Genomic DNA, 13,969 nt, shown 5'->3' with positions numbered 1-13,969 from the left:
TGTAATCTGATAAACTTGGCACTGACTCAGTAGTGAGTGTGTATGTGCCACCTAGAGCATACTGCCCACCATACTCCCTTGACGCCCCTCTCCTAATCAAAAGCCTGTCCTCTGGTGCTGGAGAGTTCAGCTCTGAAAGACAAGCGTGTGTGTGTGTTTGTCCACACCCTGCTCAGATCAGATCTCTGTTGTTCATCTCTCAGTCTATGGTGCTGAAATTGGAAGTATAATACTAATAACATGAGAATAGTCATTTGCAGACTTTATATTTTACTACAACATTATGTTTTGAGACAGCTCCTTACAAGACGTGATGGTGCCATTCTGGGAAAATCAGGCTGAAGCAGGTTTATAAACAGCATGTCCAGTCTCCATAGAGCATCTTTGACAAAAACCCAGTCAACTGGCTGAATCATACCAGTCATCACCTATTTGCAACTACAGAAAACACTGATGGTCAAGTCATGTCGTAGGCCTGCCTGCCAAAAACCAGTGGAATAATTAACACAATCATCACTAGATGGCAGCAAATCTCTTATATGAGCCTGTGACCACATTTACTTTAGAATTTATTGCATAGCCATGCAGGCTCCATTTAGACAGATACCCAGGAAAATATATCCAGTTTTTGCAGTTTTCAGTCTATGTGCAATAGTTTTGATTGCTTCAATTAAAAATCCATGCAAGCTGTCCAACTCTGGGAGGCCTTTTACACGAAGGGCCACACAAAGCACCACACCAGTCCCTGCAAACTCAGACAGAATATTTCTTATCAGAACGCCTGTTTGCATAGAGAACGAACCCGTTAGCTTGATAGCTACTGTTTACTTAAAGCGATGCACAAATGTCAAGAGTATAACCAGAGACCTTGTGATAGCCAATGAGGAACCACACGGTGACACAGTTTTTAGTTGTAGTTTGTATTGTTGCAGATGTGAGGAGAACTTTGTGAACTTTATGTAAATAACTTACGTTTTAAAAAACTGATAACATATAAACATCCATCCATTTTCTATACCCGCTTATTCCTTAACCAGGGTCACAGGGATCCGCTGGAGCTCTCTTTGGGTGAAAGGCAGGGGTACACCCTGGTCACCAGTCCATCACAGGGCCATATAGAGACACACAACCTCACACACTCACACTCACTCCTAAGTGCAATTTAGAGTCACCAATCAACCTGACATACATGTTTTTGGACTGTGGGAAGAAACCAGAGTACCTGGAGAAAACCCACACAAGCACAGGGAGAACATGCAAACGTGAAGAAAAGCCAGGTTGCGAACCCAGGACCTTCTTGCTGTGAGGCAACAGTGCTAACCACCCACCATGCTGCTGCCATACAAACATTATTTATACAAATAATGTAGTAAATAATAAAAGTAATTCTTAATTTCGAAGCATCAGAGTGAAATGACTGCTGTTTTTATTACTGTACTGCTGTGGTAAATAATTAGCAGTGTTACTACAACCTGTCCTGTCTAACACTAAGAAAAAAACTGGATTGAAAACAAGAGTGGACATTTATTGTCCTCCATGTGACCTCTGTTCAACTGTTCCTTCACATCAGTATATTTTTTTCATTGATCAGAAAATGCACAGAGCTTTTATTTCCACTTAATCACCAGATTTGATGAGCAACTAATTTAATTCAGGGAGGATTGTTACGACAGTGCGTTTTCATTTGTGATTGGTTGACTGGAGCTCACGGTCTCACACCTGTGTGACGTCATCGCCGCTCAAATCAAGATCAATCTAAACAACTGATAGATGCAGATATAATCGATACTGCACTGTTTATTCAGCTTCTAGGCCCACTGTTTAAATGATGGATGTATTGTGTTATCGATTATAGATTGCCGGTGGGTGGTGCCCCTGATGAGGAGGAGTCAGCCGCATATGTTTAGCTGAAGTTACTCAAACCCCGAAACGCGGAACATGTGTCCCTGTTTCCTCTGCTTCAGAAAAACACGCGACAAAGGTAAATGAACGCGTCTGGTATTTTCACGCACCGTGTCACGTCTGTAAATGCTGTGGGAAGCTGACGGGGCTGAGGTTTAAAAACGGCTTCGCTCCATCTCACCACATTTTCACGTTAGCATGTACATCATCAGAACATCATATTTGTCACCGGTGGTGTAAGCTAGCTGCGAAAAGCTTCGTGTCATAATAATAAAAAAACAAAACACCACACGGCGAGTTTGAGGCGGACACGGTTAGGATGGATGTCGGTGTTAGCTGGTGGTTTAATGTTGGCGCAGGGGGAAGTGGTTTAATAGACCAGTGGGCTGTTTTTTGAACGTGAGGCTAATGCTAACCAGGCTATCGCTCTATATGACGCTGTGCGTTAGAGAGCAACCAGAGGAGCTGATGGAGGTGGAGGTTTGGTTTATCGTGAAACGGGGACAGAGCTGCGTTAATGTAGAGCTTAGGGAAACATTTCACTCTCTCTCTCTCTCTCTCTCTCTCTCACACACACACACACACACACACACACACACACACACACACACACTGTGTCCACGTCTCACGTCCTTGTTCTGTGCCTCACACCACACTAGGTTCACGTTTTTAAGTGTTGACGCATAACAGGAAGCTTTATTTGAGAATTAACTGCTTAAAGATGAATAATAGTTCAATGATCTCATCTGCCTCTTCTCATTGTGTTTACAAGAGCAAAAAGATGTTGAAAATGCAAAGGATGGGCAAGAATATATCATGAAGGTTTGTGGCAGACTGGTTGAGCACTATAGGGAGACTTGCTCCATGAGCCTAGTCGACCCCAGAGGGTTAAAAACACACACTCCAACTTTTAGTTTCTGTTTTTGCAAAAGACTTCTTGAGGAACCAGAAACACTTTTTACACTTGTTCTGTTTGGCAGATTTCCCCAAGTTATAATTGGAGAGCAGTCCTCACCACCAAAGCCTTTTCTCTCTTAAAAAGCCCACATTTGTGTATCACTCTCACACTCGCTCCTGTCAGGCTCTCAGGAGCGCTGTGATTCATTTCCCCCCTCACACTTTGCATTTTTCAGTCCTTTTGATCTCTTCATCTGTGATAGCTGTAATTCTTTAACTGGTTTTTCTCATTTCTACAGTCATGATGCTTATCGACTCATTTACATATCTCATTCATTTATTTGCTCCATTGCAGGAAACATGAGTCTTCATTAACTCCAGCAGGTTGAGCTGGGGGGCTGACTAACATTGAAAGACTAAATGAACATTAGTCTAGAAAACATTAAGGCTACAAATAACCTATGATTTCCTGTTACGTTAAATACTGTAGTTACACTAGGGATGTCTCCATTCACAAAGAATACCTGATGGCGGCAGGTGTCGGGAAGATGGCCTCTGCTTTTTCAAACCTAGTTTCCATTGACACAAGAATTTACCATCCTTTCTGTGTCTGATTCATTCACTGCTATATTGGAAGTTGACCTGCTGATATGCTGAAGGTTTAATTTGGAATGAAATATATTTCTTGGAGAAGCAGAGTGCACAAAGTGTTTACTAGTGAAAGCAGTGAATTTAATGCACTTCCAAACATCGTAACAATATTGTAATCTGTAATATATGTAAAGCCATAGTCAGTAAAAGTTGATTCATTTTAGGAAAGTGCCCTTTAAACATTGTTTGTAGCCGTGAGTGGTGTGATCTCGCTGCGCTCAAAGGAGCTCTGGTGATTACTGAGAGGACTGGATTTACCACACTGTATTAGGACTTGAAAACCCAGTTAATATTAAGTGATCAGATGAATTATATGAGAAAATTAGTAGCAGTTTAATACATTTTTCCTCTGTGCTTGTTAAAAATAAGGCTTCTGTCAAACAGCAGTTTTTTTTGGTCTGGTTTGTTGTTCCTATAGCTGAAGCAGTAGGGGTTACTGCTTCTTGAATGCCTTGTACCTCATAAATCCTGAAAGGCATTAACTTATTCTATCTATCCATTTATTCATTCAGTGATTTACTCAGATGCAATTACTCCCTTGGCCCTACATGTGACGTAGTGGTATAAACCATTCCCACATTGTGTCAGGATCACTCAGGACTGTTCACTTGCTTTTGTTACAGATTATCTCAGTGAAGAACACATTGATACAACAATGCCTGTTTGAGATTAGCAGATAGCCCTCCAGTGACGCGCCCACCTCCCTTTCTTTTATGCCTGGTCGAGGTCTTTGCTTTTTATTTTTCCCAGTATCTTCTTATTGGCTTTTGGTGCGAGTGGGAATCAGTCTGCCCTCCTTATCGTGCCCCTGTCACATCCGTTACCTCCTGAGCTGAGACTGAAGACTGTAAATCCCTCAGAATGGTTGCTCAGGGAGACTCGGCGTCGCAGGACAGCAGTGTACGGCTGAAGCAGGAGATTTCCCTTCTCCATGGGGTCTGTCTCATCGTGGGAAACATGATCGGCTCTGGCATCTTTGTCTCACCTAAGGTAAGAATCTCTGCTTGTTAGGCTGATTCATTTTTTTTGACCTGATTTCTTTCCAGGATGAACAAAATGACAATAGTTCCTTGGTCTTTTGGTTTCAGTGTAAACTAAATAATATTATTTAAACACTTGTGTATTTATTGATTGATTTTAGGGCCTTTTTTTTACAGTTCTTGTGATCCTGTCATTTAAGTTTTCAGGTAATTAGTTCATTATGTTACCTTGCTGTAATTGGTGCTGTTTGGTTTTACATCACCCAAAGCAATCTGGAGTTAGATTTCATCGCAACTACAAACAATTGCTGGTTTGTAATGTAAATCCTGGTGCAAGTTGCTGCCTGTCTGTCATGTGCTATTTTCTCATATAGACAGTACTTTTTGCAGTGTATGCTGCAATAATTCTCTACTAATCTGTTATTCTGCAGGGGGTTCTTATGTACACAGGCTCATTTGGCCTGTCCCTGGTTGTGTGGGCCATTGGAGGTGTATTTTCTGTGTTTGGAGCATTATGCTACGCTGAGCTTGGTACGACTATCCGCAAATCTGGAGCCTCCTATGCCTACATACTGGAAGCCTTTGGGGGCTTCTTAGCTTTTATTCGGTAAGTTGCTGTTTTACTGTTTCTGTCAATAGACCACATTAATATTCTGTTGGTTAGTCATTAACATTTTAGGAAATAAAGCACACTAATCAACATGATCTATGTTTGTCGCAAATTGACAATACACAACTTCAAACAGTGAGCTGGCGACGGTATCGCAGGCACCCAAGGCTCACTGATGGCAACAGTGACTGTAGATTAAACTTTAACATTTCACTCATGCTTTTTTAAAATGATTCCATTTTGTTTTAATCTTTATTAAACTGGTTGAAATTAAGAAATGCTTTACACTGGTCTCTATGCAGACAAAGTCTTAGCGCCTATAGTGGTGGAGTGGGCAGGCTGGTGTCTAAAAAATATCATCTCAAACTTGTCCTCGGTACCAGTTTGTCCTTTTACACACATATTTCACTGCATGTTTCCCCACAGTGGGCTGGTTTTACTGGAACTGTTATTTATCACATCCACTCAATGCACTTGCACTTAAATCAAGACTGTTTGTCATTTCTATGTTCTTGATGTGTGAAGCATGTTTGTACTGCTTTTCCTGAACGTTATCAAGATTATCGATGCAGCTACAGCAGTGCTCTCTGCTATCACACTTATCTCGCAGCCTGTGGTAACCGAGCCTTAGATAGGTACATGAAACTGGACAGCTATCAGACAACAACTAGACAGCATGTTCTCAACTTAACTTGGCAGTGTTTGTCAACATGAATGCCACAATGAGCACCAAAAACCACACTACAACCTATTTTGTTATAAGGGAAAAACAGGTTTTAAAACTCCACTGACTTTTTGAATACTCTCCAGTGACTATTGTGCCTCTTTTTCATTTTTTTTCTTCAATGGCAGAAATGTATATAATTCAATGTTATTAGTTGGTATTTTACTAATACGTGACTGTTATATTTATGACTTAAATGACATGTGTATGAATTATTCTATAGACTGTGGACGTCACTGATGATAGTAGAGCCAGCCTGTCAGGCAGTGATAGCCCTAACCTTCTCCAACTATCTGGTTCAGCCCTTCTACCCCACGTGTTCAGCCCCGTACCACGCTGTCCGCCTTATTGCTGCTGTCATCATATGTAAGGTTCTGCCTTTAGTAAACACACTCATGCAATGGTTTCAGTAGAACATATGTTTGCGTGGTGACTTGGTGCAAGGGTGTATAGGTACTGTATGTTGTGGGGGTGTTGTACAGAAGCTGGTTTAAATAATACACTATAGTTGTTCTGAGATGTATTATAAGCTGCAGGTCATGAACAATCTTCTGTTAATTTCTTTCTACTGTATACACTATGTCTTTTCGAACTGCTTTTTGCTTTACCTCCTGCACTTTTCAGTTGGTTCACAGTGACAGTTTAATTAGAGCTTTTCTGAGCGCTTTTTTAATTCATATCCACCTCCTGTGCTAAACTTGTTAGGTCAGTTGCAGACAGTTGAATGAGGAAGTGTAGGAGAAACTAGTTAATTATGTGATGTAGTGCTGCTGAACTTATTAAGGCACATAGTGCATTATCTAGTTGATGCAGCCTATCATGACTGTTTAATCTATTTTTAAATGCGCTTAGAAGGAATTATGTATCTACACTACAGCTGGTGATGTTCATAAGACAAGTGAGCTTATTAACTGTGAAGCTCTTTGGGAAGAGCAGTAATATAAGTACAGTGTTTAACCTAAAACCTGTTTGATTTATTTAGATTCCTTCTGCAGATATGTGCAAAAACAACACAACTTCTTACTGTAATATGTTGGATGCCAGAGAAATATTTAAACAAAGGACTTGTCATTTTTTTTCTTTTCCTGAGCACCTACCCTGCAAGTATCTCATTTTGCAGGTGTTTTGTTGAGATTAGAGCCTTGTTTTTCCAAGAGGGTTGCCTCATTAAGGAAGGAAAGAACTGGATGATGGAGTGAAATCATGCATTTGTAGATAAACAGGCTGGAATAACACCTTAGTTTAGCAGAGTTTGTGCCTTTGTCATGTTCATTAATGTTCCAGAAAGGAAATAAGTCAAGAAATATTTCTAAGCCTGGCATCCAGTATTCGGTATAAACTATTATATGTTGGCTAACTGCTGTTTTTTTTTTTTTTTTTTGTTTTGTTTTTTTTACACTTTCTCTATCAGGTCTATTGACTTATGTAAACTGTATGAAAGTGAAATGGGGTGCTATTCTTCAGGTCATCTCCACTGTAGCAAAGGTCCTAGCTCTCATCATCATCATCATTACTGGGCTGGTTAAGCTGGCACAAGGTAGGATGTCCCGGGAGCACTGTCTGTGAATCACTCTACTATCATGTACTGTATCTGCCTCAACTCTATTTCTTCAACCTCTGTTTGCTAATACTTTCGTAATTGTTTGCTGTGTAAATAGGTAGATTAAATGTTTATTTTTGTCATTTGACTTATTAAATCAGATCAGATACATTCTAAAGCCATGTAATTAAAATAAAGACTTAAGGAAACAGCTGGATGAAATTTTAAACAGACTTACTTGAATTTAAAGACCAAGCTGCAGTGTTGTGGTTAGGTGTCCTACATTCTGTTCAGGATGTTGAAAGCAAAAATGTGAACACTTTCTTGCTGTGTTAATGTGCCAATCCTTTGCTGGTGTAGGTTTCGACCAAAACTTTGAGGACTCATTCAAAGGCTCAAAGCTGGACCCTGGTGACATGGCTTTGGCCCTTTATTCAGCACTCTACTCTTATTCTGGCTGGGACACGCTCAACTTCATCACAGAGGAGATAAAAAACCCAGAGAGGTATGAAGGGTGAATGTTCACCCAGATTTCACAATAAACCGGATTGTTTTTCATTCCTAGAATGTTAAACTAAAGTATTACCTACTGTAACTCTGTAAATCTTTAATTTTTTTTAATGAATGTTACCGTCATAAAGCCCATACTTCCCTTCTAGCTGCACAACTACAGCTGAGAGCTTTAATTGAATGTTTTCTTATTTTCCATTGTAGGAATCTGCCCTTGTCCATTGCTATTTCCATGCCCATTGTCACTGTGATCTACATCTTGACCAACGTAGCGTACTACATCGTCATGAATGCAGACCAAGTGCTCAGCAGCGAAGCTGTTGCTGTGGTTAGTGTCTGCAGGCCATCAACCTTCTGCACTCTCCATGAGCAGTAACGAAGTAATGCAGAGGCAGTAGCCTACCCACCCACACGGCCGTGTGCATACTAATGTCCCTATTAGTACATCAGAGGACTTAACTCAAATTGACAGCATCTGCTCAGTCTCATAGGAACAGCAGGTTGGAATGTCTCCTTCCTGTCCTCTGCTGTCTGGCTGCCAGTCACTGGCACTAGTGTCCGGTTTAGCAGGCCCTTTTGGGTGTCTCTGACTGTAGGAGCCAAGAGGATGACAGGAACCTCATTTAGCCTAAAGAGGTTAGCGCCCCACAAAGGAACATGGGGAGGTTGTTGATGTGATTAGTGCATTGGATGCGGAAGACTATTCAGGCTTGTTGTCAGTGGTATTTGATTATCTTTTTTATTAGAGCATCCAGTCTGATGGGTTATTAATGGTCCAACTCCCAATAAGTTTGTTTCCATCACTGGATTTGTCAGATTTTGGGCGGAGCAGCCATGTGAATCCTCATGTTTTGAGGCAGTCTATTGACACTTCATATCCCAGCGCTGCATTAAAGGTTGATATTATATGATCTTAAACTCTGCTTGGCACAGGTAACTATCTTCTTACAAAGAATCCTGACTAAGAAAAATAAACATAAAAAAATCTATTGGTTTTTATTGATAATAGTCTAATTTACAGGTAAACAGCCCATTTGTCCTTGTGTAATACATGTGAACATAAGTGTTGACCTGAGCACTGAGTCCATTGACCTACCCAGTGACTCCAGCTCAGACTTTTTATCAAGTGTAAACTGCTTAACCACACTTGGTAGTAAGTATAAGTATGTAATAGTAAGAAATGTCAGTGCTCAATCTCTGCAAAAGAGAAAGTTTTGCAGTTTAATTGATTTGTTTTTTTTTTCCCCTAAAAAGCTAAGCAGTTTTCCTTCACAGTAAGTTCATTGTTATAATACGCAGACCTAAAGCTGTGAGAATGTATAGTGTTACCCTGGGCTGCTGCATTTTGTTTCTGTGATAGCTGCGGGAGACTAAAAGTAGAACCTGCAGGGGAACGTCTGGGAGTTTATACTAGGGCTGGAGGTCAATATTAAATCAGATAAATACTCATGTAGTTAAAAAAAAACAGAAGACATCTGTATTTTTTTTTTCAGTCCCACATGTTCAAAACAGTTGAACAAGGAGTGTTACTGGGACTGTCTATTCTCAAGGCAGCTTATACAGCTAGCTATATATCTCTTGTTCACATCAAATAACCCTTTCTACATTGCAATAACTTGATTTTACGCATCATGCAGCGCAAACTAAACCATTTGCACCAAGTAACCATTTCCTACATGTAACACTGAGTGCAAATCTAACCTGTTTACAGACACCACATGCAAATGCAAATATGGATCATGAAACTTTAAGAATCAGTGTTGGATCATTCAAATATAAATCATGACTAAGCAGAAAATAATTTTCAGTCCTAATGTTTACGTAATCAGATTAGCAAGTTTGTCAGAAGTTCAAAAATCTTAAGTATTGACATACATCGACTCATGCACAAGTCTATTTAACCTAAAAATTAAATTGTGTTTTACAAGTTAAATAATCAGGTAATCTGTAGTTCTATTATTATTTGCTAGCTTCCTTATCCTGTATTTTAACATTGAGGACCGCAGAACTTAACTATCAATGAATGTGAGCAGTTGACTTTTTGTCAATGTGGCTTCAGACATTTGCAGACGAGGTGCTGGGCTGGGCTCGCTGGCTGATCCCTTTGTCTGTGGCCATTTCCTGCTACGGGGGCCTGAACTCCTCCATCATTGCTGCCTCCAGGTCAGTAAAGAGTAAAGTACAGATTTTGCTACTTGATTCAGTCGGTATTCTACACATTCTTATTTCTGCCAGTAGTGTTTTGAATGTTACAACTGATCTGCAACATGGTGATGTTTTTTCACACTTCCAACCATTTCTCCTGCAGGTTGTTTTTTGTTGGTTCCAGAGAACGTCACCTACCTAATATCCTGTGCATGATCCACATTACGCGTTTCACTCCAATTCCTGCCCTGCTGTTTAATGCAAGTGTTACTTTAGTGAGATTTGAAATGAAAGCAGTACTTGGTTGTTTAGGTCACCAGTGTCTTGGTGTATGTTTATTACCAAACTCTGTTTTTTTTTTTTTTTGTGTGCGATCTCCTCTGCACAGGGTGCCATGTCTCTGTTGTACCTGTCCGTCCCCGATGTTTTCCAGTTGATCAACTACTTCAGTTTTAACTACTGGTTGTTCATCGGCCTGTCAATAGCCAGCCAGATCTACCTGCGCTTCAAAGCTCCTGATCTGCACCGACCTATTAAGGTATTGATGCATCATGAGTCAAATGTGCTTTTTAAAGGACAGCAGTGAATCTGCCTTCCAGGGAGACATGGGTTTGCCTTAGTGTGGTGTCAAACTTGGAGAGACATGACATTTAAACAGATAACCACATGAACACATACCTTACTGTTAGTCAAGACAGTCATGCTGGATTGTATCAACTGTTGATTCAGAAAGGGAATCTGTCACCATCACACACTGTATCTTCTGTGTTTTGTTTTTTTTTTTGTTTTCTGGAAAGTTTGTATCTAACACACACAAAATACACTGTCCATAATCCAGTCCTTAACTCTCATAAGATGCTCAAAACATATTAAATTGTGTGCCTGAGCAGTGATAGTTCAGAGCCCATGATGTGTTGAATTTGATCATTCACTGTTTGTTCCTTTAGTAGCCATTGAGTAAATATTTAACTTTGATAAAATGATTGTTTTATTGTTCCTACTCTTCCCTCCCCAACCATTTTTGACTTTTTTTTTTATTTTGCCCTCTCCCTACTCCCTGCAGCTGTCTTTGTTCTTCCCAGTCGTCTACTGTGTGTGCAGCATATTCCTGGTAATTGTGCCCCTCTACAGTGATACCATCAACTCTTTAGTGGGAATTGCTGTAGCGCTGTCTGGTGCACCAGTCTACTACATTTGTGTCTACTTGCCACCCAGCTCTAGACCAGCCTTCCTCAGCAGGATGCTCAGTAAGAAGTTTCAAATGTTTACATAATAGGAGTAGTTTTGTCAGCATTGTGATCATGTTTGTTATGGGGGGGGACTATACTTTTATCACTTTTGATGGTCTTTGGTGGATCTACCTTTCAAGAGGTTTTTTTTTTTTTTTTTCTAGAGCTATTTGCCTTTTATTTTTATAGTAGAGATCATGAGCCCCACACCACATATGCAGAGACCCATGGGAATAAACATCTTTTTTTATGTAGGTTATAATTTTGCTTAATGCATGAATAACATTTATGAACCAAACTGATGAGTTTTTATAATATAGTCAGGAATTTGGCATTATAAAATTCCTGCAGTTGAGCAGTACGCCTTCCCCGTTGGTCTTATGCCAAAATGCTTGAAGCAGCAATCCTTTATCAGCTATTTCTAAAACTGACACCACCTACCCAAAACTGACACCACCTACCCAACTACCCATTAAAAATGGCTGCCTCAGTTTTCATTCTTTCCTCTCTCTCACTGCAGATGAGATCTCTCTGTGCACCCAAAAACTGTGCACGTGTTGTGTGGCCTCGCCTGATATTGATCTGGACAACATAGACCTGGAAAAGATCGAATGATGGAGCAACAGAGGAGTACAGTGAAGCATTTAATGGAGAGCTGAGGGAAGGGGTGAATGAATGAAGTAAGCTATAAACTTTGGACAATCAAGAGTTGCCAATTCAAGGCTTGATAGATTAAAGGAAGTGGGGTAGACAAACTGGGCATATTAGGAATAACCTAAAACAGAAAACAGAGCAAGATTTTAGTTAGAATGAATTAAAGATAACCCTCCAACAAGCAGCTGTATAGACAAAGTCACCTGTACACAGTGTTGATTGTGCAATTCTCTCCACACACACTACAACTTGCAAACGCCCATAATCTGATTTATTGTGATGACACTACATGAGGAAATGAACAATCCAGTCCAGAAGGAACTTACTCAGCAGAGATGTCTGCGATAATCTGTTTACAGTCAGGGTGTAGGCACAGAAACCACAGGTATGTTAATGAAGGGAGGTGGAGTAGCTTCTGTGAATGTGTGAAACGAGCCATGATGTTTGAAACCAATAGTTCCTACATTTTTTAGCGTGTCACCCTTTTATTTTAAGGTTTTAATATGCTGTAAGATGAAAAAGTAATTCAGAAATTCCCAAACAAAAGGCATCAATTTAAAATAAGTAACCTAACTTTCTATTCTGTCTACTCACATTTATCTTCCAACCCAGTGGACGCTTAGCAACCACTGCTGAAGGTCACAGACCTTAGGGTCCTCTCAAAGGTTAATGATTTTTATAAGTTTACATCAACATCACACTGCAGTGGAGAACGTGTGTTGTTTCTTAGATGTTGTTTAAGCTTGTTGTGATGGGTCAAGCAGTGGTAATACCACATCAATACGTGACGTTCATCAGAGTGCATCCTGCTGCTGTTTCACTTAAGCAAAGCACATAAAACGGTTTTCTCATTTTCAACCAAATCTTTTAATTGCTGAGCTAAATTTAATTTCCAGTGCCTTCTAGTAGTAGCTAATATTAACTTCCAGGTACACGCTGTACCTCACGTGTCATTCAACACTATCTACTTCTGAGTTTTGTTGATACTGTCATTTGTCACCATATTCTGTAATTTTAGCTGTTTACAAACACACACACACGAGTGAGATGGTGTAACTAGTGTTATGGATATGAATAAGGCTTTAAAAGTTAAAACTTGTCAGTGCTGCCGTGATTGTATCTAGGATTAAGCAAATCTACCTGATGGACCTCTTTGCGTCACTGTAGTTTTAAACCTCAGGATCAACCATGCTGATGGGTACACATTGCTGATATTGACCTAACTTTAACTCTTTGCAGTCTTAAAAGTGTTTATCACAAGTTTTAACCAGGTGTTGCCTTTTCAATATATCACCATCGTGGACCATTTCTTTAGTGTGTAACCAAGTGTCTTAAACAGGCTAGTAGTCGGACCACCTTTCTGCTCACTGAGATGTGAGCCTATATCAATATGTATGTTCAATTATGGGGAGAAATGAGTCATATTTGTGTTATAGTGTTTGGTGTTTGTGTATTAATGTGGTCCTTATGAACTGATTGTGCCTTCTGTGAGTGTGGTCTGCCAACGGGCCTGTCTATTTTTGATATTGTAGTTTTTGTGTAAAGTGTCTGAGCATAATCGTATAGACACGTTACTGTAGGGTTTGTCAAAAGACCATCAGGGCATGTTTGTCTTTTTTTTTTTTTTTTTTTTTTTTTCCCCAATTGTGGTGGCTTCATGTGGTAGTTGAGGTAAGTTGACTGTCAACTAGAAATAATCAGATCAAAACCATATTTAATGTCCTGATACAAGTACTTCCACAGCACCAGCCAGCAAAAGCACACAGATATTTCTTTAATGTTGCTGTTTATGGGGTCTGAGTAATTTAAACCAAACTAGTCAGTTGTCTGCAGTAAACACAATCAATATTCTGTATATTGTCAGGTTGTAAGAACTTGTATATTCAGAAGACACAAAACTTGGATCTTTGCAGTGTAACGTGTTTATTGGATGCCACATGTGAATTTTGTTGGTTGTGTTTTGTGTTTTTGTAGAATTGGATCTTAAGGTTCTTGTCTTGTTCACTTTTTATTATATTGGGGAAAAACCAAATGGCAGGAAAAGTTTTTGTGTTACAGGAAGGGTTATTTGTCAAGACTGAGTCAGGATTGTATCAAGTCATAATTGAATAAAGGCAAGTACAGAAT

The 13,969-nt window shown here is 39.8% G+C and overlaps 1 protein-coding gene across 5 annotated transcripts; it reads left to right on the top strand.

Moving 5' to 3' along the window:
• The first annotated feature begins 1,782 nt into the window (after window positions 1-1,782).
• LOC113126097 (Y+L amino acid transporter 2) lies at window positions 1,783-13,468 on the top strand. Of its 5 annotated transcripts, none has more exons than XM_026299919.1 (12): window positions 1,783-1,981; window positions 4,311-4,440; window positions 4,862-5,037; window positions 5,988-6,130; window positions 7,176-7,301; window positions 7,665-7,809; window positions 8,019-8,142; window positions 9,874-9,977; window positions 10,123-10,219; window positions 10,348-10,497; window positions 11,023-11,206; window positions 11,709-13,468. In XM_026299919.1, the coding sequence occupies exons 2-12, from the start codon at window positions 4,312-4,314 to the stop codon at window positions 11,801-11,803; spliced, it is 1,473 nt and encodes a 490-aa protein (XP_026155704.1). In that variant the 5' UTR covers window positions 1,783-1,981; window position 4,311; the 3' UTR covers window positions 11,804-13,468. The 5 variants fall into 5 exon arrangements, with proteins under 5 accessions (XP_026155704.1, XP_026155703.1, XP_026155702.1 ...); XM_026299918.2 differs by having other exon boundaries at window positions 1,786-1,981; window positions 4,201-4,440; XM_026299917.1 differs by having other exon boundaries at window positions 1,786-1,981; window positions 4,074-4,440.
• The last annotated feature ends 501 nt before the right edge of the window (window positions 13,469-13,969 follow it).

The sequence above is a fragment of the Mastacembelus armatus genome, chromosome 11 (genome assembly GCF_900324485.2).
Source record: "Mastacembelus armatus chromosome 11, fMasArm1.2, whole genome shotgun sequence".
NCBI classification, from domain to species: Eukaryota; Metazoa; Chordata; class Actinopteri; order Synbranchiformes; family Mastacembelidae; genus Mastacembelus; species Mastacembelus armatus.
Note: the sequence above shows the minus strand (reverse complement) of the source record. Positions and strands in the feature narration are given on the sequence as shown.

What these genes read in the sequence shown, in the direction of transcription:
- LOC113126097 (XM_026299919.1), top strand. Translation starts at nt 4,312, where the DNA reads ATGGTTGCTCAGGGAGACTCGGCGTCGCAGGACAGCAGTGTACGGCTG. An exon ending in GCAGCGAAGCTGTTGCTGTG is followed by an intron (nt 8,143 to 9,873) that starts GTTAGTGTCTGC and finishes ATGTGGCTTCAG; the next exon opens with ACATTTGCAGACGAGGTGCT. An exon ending in TCCATCATTGCTGCCTCCAG is followed by an intron (nt 9,978 to 10,122) that starts GTCAGTAAAGAG and finishes TTTCTCCTGCAG; the next exon opens with GTTGTTTTTTGTTGGTTCCA.